General features: G+C 32.5%; 2 protein-coding genes across 2 annotated transcripts in view; one reads left to right on the top strand and one right to left on the bottom strand.

The window, feature by feature from the left end:
* Positions 1 to 1,468, top strand: part of LOC105619092 — a 1,704-nt gene extending 236 nt beyond the window's left edge. Inside the window, exons 2-4 of the mRNA XM_012200624.1 lie at positions 297 to 537; positions 758 to 968; positions 1,121 to 1,468. Coding sequence (XP_012056014.1) covers positions 297 to 537; positions 758 to 968; positions 1,121 to 1,468 — 800 coding nt within the window. The remainder of the gene's footprint in view (positions 1 to 296; positions 538 to 757; positions 969 to 1,120) is intronic.
* Positions 1,469 to 4,648: 3,180 nt separating this feature from the next.
* LOC105619091 (protein HID1) lies at positions 4,649 to 9,732 on the bottom strand. Its single transcript, XM_012200623.1, has 12 exons — positions 9,667 to 9,732; positions 8,567 to 8,926; positions 8,275 to 8,328; positions 7,979 to 8,202; positions 7,520 to 7,761; positions 7,023 to 7,253; positions 6,679 to 6,804; positions 6,252 to 6,508; positions 5,615 to 5,858; positions 5,338 to 5,495; positions 5,015 to 5,187; positions 4,649 to 4,871 (listed from the first exon to the last, which is right to left on the bottom strand). The coding sequence occupies exons 1-12, from the start codon at positions 9,730 to 9,732 to the stop codon at positions 4,649 to 4,651; spliced, it is 2,358 nt and encodes a 785-aa protein (XP_012056013.1).
* Positions 9,733 to 10,149: the final 417 nt, after the last annotated feature.

Raw genomic sequence — 10,149 nt, 5'->3', positions numbered from 1 at the left:
TGTAGTATATATATATATATATATATATATATATATATATATATGTGTGTGTATTAAATTTATCAATATTTTATACTCAAAATTTATAGAATATCTTTATTTTTGTTATATGAAACTCAAAATAAAATTTAGAAATTATTTCTTCAGATAATTCTGTAGAATTAATTAAAGGTAAATCTGATAAATGAATGAAAGAATTGACAACATTATACGAGGGAAAATTTCAATATCTATTTTTTTATTTTTCTTATCGTTATTCTATTTTTTGTCATTTTATTTATCAATTATTTTTGCAGGTCAATGTCGGCGCAGCGGCCAACATAGGCAAATGGTGAGTGCTGTGCATCAATTCCAGGGCCTTGCAGGTAATCTCGCAGCCGGAAACGCATCTCCAGCCGGACCTAGTAATGTCAATAACTCCTGTCGGAGCTTCGCTCGTTCGACGACGTCTGCGCGAATCCATAACAACGAGAACCATCATCACGGTTCGTCATCGCTCAGCGCCGTCCAACTCGCTCAGCTGAACAACATCCCCAAGTAATTAATGAAAACACAAAAAGGTCTACACTAAGACAAAGGAGACATTCTGAGAGGAACATGCTCTTCCTATATACAGGGTGACTCACTTATACATATCTATCAGCAGAAAGATTACTTATAAATGATTCGCCCTCGATTTGCAGCTTTGAGTTTAGTACGAAGATACATGGCACTATGGCGGTATTAAATCGTTTTTGGCTTAACGCATTGTTTGCAGCAATGTCACCGACGCTAGCAACAATCAACTAATTCTGTCTAATACGACCGGCGTGAATGGTACAGAACGAAATAGAAGCCTATTGACAGGAAGCGTTTTTGAATTACGGCAGGCTGAGTTGGCCGGCTTCCGACTGCGCTGTGGGATTTGGTCTACCTTTGCTTTAGCAACAGTCTTTGTAGCGGCTGCTAAATTCTATTTCGGTTATCGGGTAAGTATCTGTACTTAGAAAGAATTCTTATTTCAAGATTTTATCTCAAAATTCTGCATCACTAAAGAATTGCCACTTTTTTGCGACCTTTTAATTTTCTGTTGTCTTCTTGCTTTATACTTTCTAATTAATTCTTTTTTTCATGCTAACAGGGGCCTGGCCTGGAGATACTCGTATTTTGCGGACTACTGATATTTCTATTGTCCGCTTGTTTATATTCGATCTTCTGCAAGTACACTCATGAAAGAAATTACCATCATAGTAGTCGGTCAGAACATAATGCTCGTATACAGGAGGATCATATCGTTGCCCTGACAAACGCGTCCAGCATCGGCGACAGCATTGTCAGTAGAGCGACGGCGACAGTGCCGACGACGACGGTGAGGCAGCCGCCTCCACCACCTTATCACATCGCTATCCTGATACCACCGCCATCACAGCCGCCACTTGCATCTTCGGACGAAGCGCCGCCACCCTCTTATGACAAGGTCATGCGATGAAATCGCCAACGCGACGTAAAATCGATCTAGAACTTGTTTAAGAATTTTTCCTTTGACATGTTTATGTCCGCTACGTAAGGCAGCACAAATCAATTCTCTAGGTTTAAGCAACATTGACGTCTGTGATAAGAGCGCAATGATGATGACACATCGACAACACATCGGGGAAAGAAAAGATTCACGCGGCGATATTTTTTAGCGGGCATTACCGAGAGCCGCGCTCCGCCAATGAATTTCCGTTTGGTCGAGTAAAATGTATTATATTCTAATCTTTTTATACTTTACTATATGAAGCTATGTGATATATTTAACTTAGGTTTAGCTGCAACGCAGCGCGTTGCTGGATACTTGGTCGATCCATTCATTTATTCTTCCAGTTAGGACTTCCGCGAGGCGACCGCTCACATTCGGACGCGATTCTTTGATATGTATAATTCCAAGAATTCACTCAATTATGTTCGATTACTTAATTGTCTTCATAATCTTATAGAACGATATACAAAGGTAACTCTTGTTACATATACACACATCTACTCATACATATATACATACATATATACATAAATATGTATATATATATATACATATATATATATATATATATATATATATATATATATAGAGTAGTCTGTACTATATATACACACACACACACACACACACACACACACACACACACACACACAACAGAGGCATATGAAAGAAAATAAACTCATAAATTTGAGTCTGGGTGTCAAATTTGCAAAACGTATGCATGATCGTTACTTAAAATAAGGTGATAATAGTAGCGCGTTTGGCGAGTTTCTGTTATCAAATAGATGTAACGTTCCACCAAACACGCTCGTTATCGAATATCATATATACAATCGTATATCGATATACATTGCGTGCTTCATGCGACATAGAAGCACGCGTAGAAGTATGTTTTAATTTACGAGTAATAACGGAAATGTTAAACTACAAGTTTTCGTGCGAAATATAACACGATTTTGTATTTCTTTTTCCATGAAATGAGAGCGAGAGAAAGGGAGAGAAAAAAAGAATGTATACACAAATGTAAATAATCGTTTATGTCATAACTCTATATATTTAAGAACAGCTACATATATAATACATGGTGTGAGATCCTGTTTGGATGTTCTTCGTAATTATAAGTCGCAAGTGTACTGTGATGTACAAAACTCGTCATTTCTAACTGCACTTACAATCTCGTTTTTATTTCAAAAATACAAAAGCAAAATTCAAATTCCCCTTTTCAAAAATTTATCGTATAGTCAAAGAAAATTCTGGATTTTTACATATTTCTGTTTCTATATGACGATAAATTATCGATTGTTAAAAAAATATTACGAAAAGCGAAAAATAAATGGAATTACAGAATTTTGCTTCTATATTTTTTTAAGTTTCTTCTTTTTTTAAGGCCTGAGTGTATACATTTATTTTATTTTGAATTATAGAAAGTCTAAGACAGTGCAGCGAAGAAGAGCACAGGGACCTAAGGTCTGTTTTCCTTATATCATGTCACAATTTAAGAAAATCGTGATCGATTCGCGTTGCGCATGTCATTTCGTTCGTAAAAAGCATGTTCATTAAGTCCGTTCTTATTTACACTTAAAAAAAATAAATTTCGTAAGACGGAAAAAAGAAAGTGATGTTATAGTAAGTGCAATAAAAGCGGACCCAGAAATTCTTATCGTATCGAGCATGTAACTTTTTTTATAAAACGGAAATGTGAAAAGTGAAAATTTTTATATATGTATGTACATATATGGCTGCATTTTCCTATTATATCTTCTTGCATTTATACTTTTTAAGCATTCTTGTCTTTTATTTTCTTATTTTCTGCTCGAGCATCATCTATCGCGTGATTTATTAAGCAAGATACGCTTTCAAGTACTGTATAATAATAATAATGTACACATATACATACAATTTTCATTTTTCACGTTTTCATCCTAGGGAAAAAGTTACGATGACCTTGATCCAGTACTTTTCGCGAAAGTGCGAAACGGTTGCTACAAGTATAAATAAGCATTCAAATATATTAATTCAGTTTACAGCTATATGCGAAGTATACAACATTTAGGTGCAAAAGCGGACAAAATCTTTTCGAAAAGCGCAGCTACATATCGCGAAAGATGAATTCTGATAATTATTCTATGATATCGCCGGTCTTAATGAAACAATTATCGAATATTCTTTTGAAAAAATTATACGATATATAATTATATTAAGAGGATAAATATAATAATACCAATCGTAAAACTGTAAAATGTAAATTACGATTGATGACAGTAAAATTGTATATAAAAATGCGAAAAAATGAATGAGTAAAATTTAAAATATAATTTTTTATTTATAGTCGGCTCTTCTTGTCGTCTATTAAATTTGTTTAATTAATAGACTTCCTTAAGATCGACGATACACATATATATTATATATATATATCTTTTCCATTTACTAATATATATTACTATAATACAAATGAGATTACAGTCTTCGGGATACAATAATAATAATAATAATAATAATAATAATAAATCACTGATACCGATTGTAAACAAACGACGTTTACAATCTTGTGTACAATACATGTATGTTACATCAAGATGAAAGTACTTTGGAGGGTCTCGCCATGTAAAAAGTAATTAGAGACAAAGCGTGTGACTTGATGCGTTCGTCGTGTCTCATTCTATTCCCATAAACATTGGTCAAAATTAATCGATATTTAATTGATTCCTGCCTCTTTCTTGATTATTAAAATTTGATTTGAAAGAATGGCGACAACTGTCAAATCATTTAAATTTAGGAGAATCAATTTCAGATCTTTGTAATTAAGCTAAAGAAACGAGGAATCAATTAAATTTCAATGAAGGATTCTAATGATTTAATACGTTTTAAGATTTCAAAGAAATCTCGAGAAACTCGAAGCTCTCGAAGCTCTAATTATGCATGTTGATTTCAATTGATATATTTTATTGATGTATTTTGATATTTATTTTAAAACGGAAAAAACTATTCTCGAGCGACTTACGAAAGCGTCACACTGAATCCTTCAATTTTAATTAATGTTCAGGAATAATTATACACACAATAACGAGTTCGATGACTCATCTTCTTGCGCACTGCCAATAAAACAGTATTTCAAGCGCGAACGATAACGAACCTTTTGGCGATTATCTAAACCCTCTGGATCTCGAACAGCTTGACGTCTGTATCATACCATATGGGTGGTTCGACATTTCTCAAATATATAACACCCCACATATATGTGCGAAACCACGCAGTCGTGCCGGGATTAGCCTGATATCGCCTGATGAGAATAGGATGCGGCACTGGTAGTAACCCGACAAGGGTACCGTGTTGCAGAAACTTCAGGATTTCGCTCTCGTCTGTCAGCCCCCTATTAAGATCAATAAAAGAGAACATATAAATCTGAAAATGAATGTTGTTATTTATACAAAATTCTCTAGCGAGATTTGCATCGATGGACAACATTCTGAAATCAATGACCTATGCTTGTTATTTATAAGAATGCTCGCTCACTTGTCGATGCAGATTTTCTCAACCTGTGGAACGAGGACTTGAAGCAATCGCATGATGGTTTGCAGAGGAAGCTTGCTCTTCCACTGATACACCCAATCACTAGACGGCACCCACTGATTAACGTTATTAATATTGTTATTACTCGCTTGCTCAGCCACACGAATACCACCCTTCTGGATAACGAATGAATTACGATTGTTATTATTGATTGAATTTATTAATCAGATGTTCATATATCGATCTTTGTACTATTGAATGTCAATAGAATTTTTTCAATTAAGATTTCAGTTAAGAATAAACAATTTCATATATCTGTTCCTTACCGGTACCACGGAATTCTTGGTCGCGTTCATTGATTCTTCCGCGATATCTTCCGTCTTGCTCTCTCTCTCCGATCGATTAGTAATTAATTTATTAATGTCAATACTGACTGATGGACTCAGTGGATGCGCAGATTCTTTTTCCGTCATGTTCTCAATACCTGTTAATTTAACAAATGTATATTATTTTTAAATTTGAATTTCTATCCAATAATATTGTTATATATTCTCAAATTTAGATCTATAAACTTAATTGTTATTCTACATATAGGAGACTCACCGGGAGTCTCCAACAAGGATGCCTTCAAAGTGCCGGGTTCAGCAGGTTGCGCGGGATGCGACCCTTCCATTGCGGTCTCGCTGACGTTCTCGTTGGACGTACTTGCAGGCATGTGACGACGCTGCCTCTTACTAAGAGATTTCGCGATTGTATTGCAATCACTGGGCAAATTCGCGAGAGCGTGGAATACTTGCCGTTTGCGTATTATAGTATAAACTAAGTTGCTGTTTCCATCAAATTGATACTGAAAGTCGAAAGTAAATAATAAGTCTAAATTTATATTATTTATTTATAATATAATAATAGTATAAAAACTGACCCATATTCCTAAATTATACATGTAGCAAAATTAATAACTAAACATTCAAATAATTTCTATTTCAAAACATGCAAAAATATTTTTCTTTCCATTATTTTTAATAAAACAAATCTATTAGAAAATATAAAAAAGTAAACTGTAAAATTAATAAAAAAAAGATTAATTCTTTTTCACACAAAATTTGCGAACGCTAATGCTACATAAATTACACTTTTTTTTTACATTTTTAAACATCTTGTATAATTGAGAAAAATAGATTATATATTGTGTGATTATATAGATGCACATTTAATTGTGCATTTTTTGCGAGCGCATTACCTGAATAATATTGTTAAAGATCTCGAGCAAAAAGAACACCAAATGGTGATTAGTGGGTGCTGAGAAAAGGAACCATGGTGTACTAAATGCCTCCAACAAGTGTAGCAGTTTTGTACTAGCCACCATAGACAGTGTTTTAAGATACGGCGACACATTGACTAGAATCGTTAGTAGACAGTCGAATAGCGGTTGCAGTCTTTGATGGCCAGTCGTGATGATTTTATGAAATACAGTGACTAAGAGATCAGCATGCGTTCCTGAAATGAAATTATTATCATTTTTAATATGACAATTTAATAATTAATGATTTTAATAATTGACTTTACAATTAAAAATACAAATCTGCAATCAATACTATTACGTTTTTAAATTAATATATTTAAAATAGTTTTCTGATTCTTAAAAACGATAAATATAATTATCACACCTGTAAAAACAGGAATATCCATAGGCACTGTAGCTGTATAGGGTTTATTCAACCTCACTCCGAAATTGCGTTCTCCACTCAAGAGAAGTAAAATAAATACACCGATGTGCATTAAACCAACTCGTGCTAAAAATATGGAAAAGCTAAATATATACATAATCTACTTAATTAAAAATATAATTCATTTAATATATTACATCTCCAATCAAATTCCGAGATATTTTAAATTGCATATTTCTCCTGAAGAAATCATCAATTACCATATATGTAATTAAATGTTGAATTAAAGCAGTATGATATAAATATAAATGAGTAAAATAAAAAACAAAGAAATAAAAACTTACATTGGTCAGCACGCGAGTCATTTAAGTGATAAAGAATCGGCACGAGAACCTCAAGAACGTCCGAGCTTTTTAATACATAATACAAAAATTTCTTGTTGTAATCACACATCTTCCAGAAGAAGACTAGCAGCTCTTGATGAAAATGCACTTTTTTGGTCGAGTTCGGCAGATACGTTTGCATTAATGGATTATTCAACAGTCTAGTGATACCCTTTAGGACAAATTGGAAATCTGTGGAAACAAAAACATACATACATTTATACATATCTATTTCTATATATTTATTTCTTCATCTTTCTATGTATTTATTTTTTATCTATAAATTGATATTTAATTAAACAAAAATTTATTAAATGCAAATATCAAACTTCAGAATCTAAGAAAAAAATTTTTAATTTTATTCCTTATTTAATTTTAAACATATATTGCTTTAACAAAACTTTAAATAAAAGTCTAATTATACAAAAATATATAGAATTAAATATTAAAAATGTTACCTTCATCGCGGTGAATTCGACTTAAATAATTAATGAACAAATTGTCTCCGACTGCTCCCTCTTCCATCGGTATTCCACCAGTAGTGTCATGATCTAAAGTTACAATCAAGATTTGCAACGCTACATCGACTAGCGGCTCTAAGGAATCAGTGAACAACAAATGATTGTATGGCACTCCATATCCAACAGGATCATATGCGCATACCGTGTTTAAAAGCGATGTGAACATAGGTAAAGCATGTCTGTGAACAATCGTATGTAATTACAAATTAAATAAAAAATATGATGACATATAAATATCCTTTGTAATTATTGGATTTTAGTGTACTATTTAAATATATTATACATATAAAATATGTACTGAAAAATTTGTTTCCATGAAAAATTTGTACAAAGGTACAAATAATATAAGTAAAATATATACATTATGTACATATATTACAGTTATAAAATAATTACCTGTTTTCACTGCTAGTCAAATGTTCAATCCATCTGTTCGGCGTGATTGATAGATCCATCGGTGGATTGTACATGGTTTCACTGAAGCATGTCAACAAGAGCTTCAACAATTCTGTACGGTTGGAATCTAGAATGGGATATCTGGGTGGCGAATATGCGAAGCCTACTCCCGCTTCCCATATATATTCACAACTGTCTATCGATTGCAACTCATCGGCTTTGTCCTGTAAAGACATTACGAGGTATAACACATTCCGCATTTCTTATCAAAACTCCGATATCTAACGGAGACTCACCGGACCGGATTTCCTGTTTGCAGCTACGGTAAAATCAGGGCAAAACAATAGATCCTAAAATAGAAATGGATTTAAGATTAATTACTTTACAGACTATACACATACATTCTATATTACTATACATATATTCTCATATTGTATATAAAATATTAAACATCTAATTAATTATTATTAAATAATATAATTTTATTACTAGTAATAATAATAATTTAAACACATACATTTTAGATTATAATAACAAAGTTATGAAAACATTTAATATGTCATTATCTACTTTAAATATATCTCTTACACAAAGCGCGTTCAACAAAGAATGTGCCAATGGTAAGCTCTCTTCATCATCTTTGCCAGGTAAACTGGACCAAAAGAAGCCTTTCCAATCGGGATCTTCAAATATGTAAGGTAACAAGCGTGTCAGCAAGCGACAGCAGTTCAAAACAATCTGATGCTCCCGTTGAGTTCTACAACTGCTATCCACTGCCTTGACTAACTTCTCGACCGCCTTGTAGCATAATGTAGCTAAATTGGAAGGTGCCTCTTCTCTCAACACACGAATCTCTGGAGCCGGAATCAGGGTAAAGATGTCCTGAACGTTGGTCACATTCTCAGACCAAAATTGATCCCAGAATATATCGTCCGATGCATCGATTACCTATTGCAAAAATAAAATTTATGTGAAACATGGTACGATAACTTGAAATTAAATTTTGATAAATTCATTAATCTTCATCGTTCAGTATATACATATAGTTCAGTATATAACATATATTTCAGGCTCTTCTAATTTAACAACTGATTATGAATCAAAAATTTTAATATGATAAAATTAGAGATTCTATAATAAAGTATAATAAACAATGAGAAAGAATAAGGAAAGGATATATATATATATATATATATAGAGTCTCTTTTTATATGCTATTTCATTCTGACTTATTCTAACTTACTAAAGTGACAAAAACGATGAATCAATCAAAAGTTTATTCATCTTGTGATTAGACTTTGTTATTTAAGATCACTAGATAAAACAAAATATAGTGACATATATAGAGAGTAAAAATCTAATTTTTATTATTATATATACACAATTTTTACAACAATTTATTTATTATAGGAGTTATTGTTGTAGCAATTCCACAAATCTTAAAATAGCTTGTATTATCATGTTTCAATAATCTTTATCAGTAATATCAAGTTTTACATGACAACATATGTTAATCCTTTTTTTTACTTAACACATTGACATTATGTATATATAAAATAAAAAATACAAATATTCTGGATTCATCTCAGAGACTCAGCGATTGCCAAGATTTCGTCCAGAAATCATACTTATGTTGATCTGCTACTGATCATATGTTATTCGTCAAGTAAACAAGCGAATATCTGTACCTGAGTTTTCGACGTTAATTGCACCACAGCCTTCCGAAAATTCAGCTTTGTATCAGCATTGCCCATTGCGTTCCTCGTCGTCACCAGTAGCAATTAAAGATTCGTCGCAGCCAAAAGGAGAATGAAAATGCGTCGCTGCTCTTTAAACGGATACCATCATCGCCATGTTTGCATTGTGACAGCAGGCAGGATTATAACTGATCAGAGTTACCAACCATATTACTTTTCGCGCGAAAAATATGAAAGGAAAAAACAGGGCACTCGATTCTCGTTATCGGAAAGTCGAAAACATTGGAAATATTTGGAAATCCCAAGGAGAGAAAAGAAGAGAATTATAAATTTTAGGAAAGAATTAAAATCTTTTTAAATTATCTGTAAAGGTTCAACTTTATTAAACTAAACACAATTTTTTGAGAAAGAAATTGAAACATCTTACATAATATATTATATATATATATATATATATATATATATATATATATA

This window comes from Atta cephalotes, assembly GCF_000143395.1.
Source record: "Atta cephalotes unplaced genomic scaffold scaffold00019, whole genome shotgun sequence".
Classification (NCBI taxonomy): Eukaryota; Metazoa; Arthropoda; class Insecta; order Hymenoptera; family Formicidae; genus Atta; species Atta cephalotes.
Note: the sequence above shows the minus strand (reverse complement) of the source record. Positions and strands in the feature narration are given on the sequence as shown.

Bases quoted from the DNA above. Each gene is read 5' to 3' on its own strand.
- LOC105619091 (XM_012200623.1), bottom strand. From the start codon at position 9,732: ATGGGCAATGCTGATACAAAGCTGAATTTTCGGAAGGCTGTGGTGCAA. The intron at 7,254-7,519 runs GTAACATTTTTA...TTGTTTCCACAG, and splicing joins TCGAATTCACCGCGATGAAG to ATTTCCAATTTGTCCTAAAG. The intron at 6,805-7,022 runs GTAAGTTTTTAT...CCATATTTTTAG, and splicing joins TGACTCGCGTGCTGACCAAT to CACGAGTTGGTTTAATGCAC.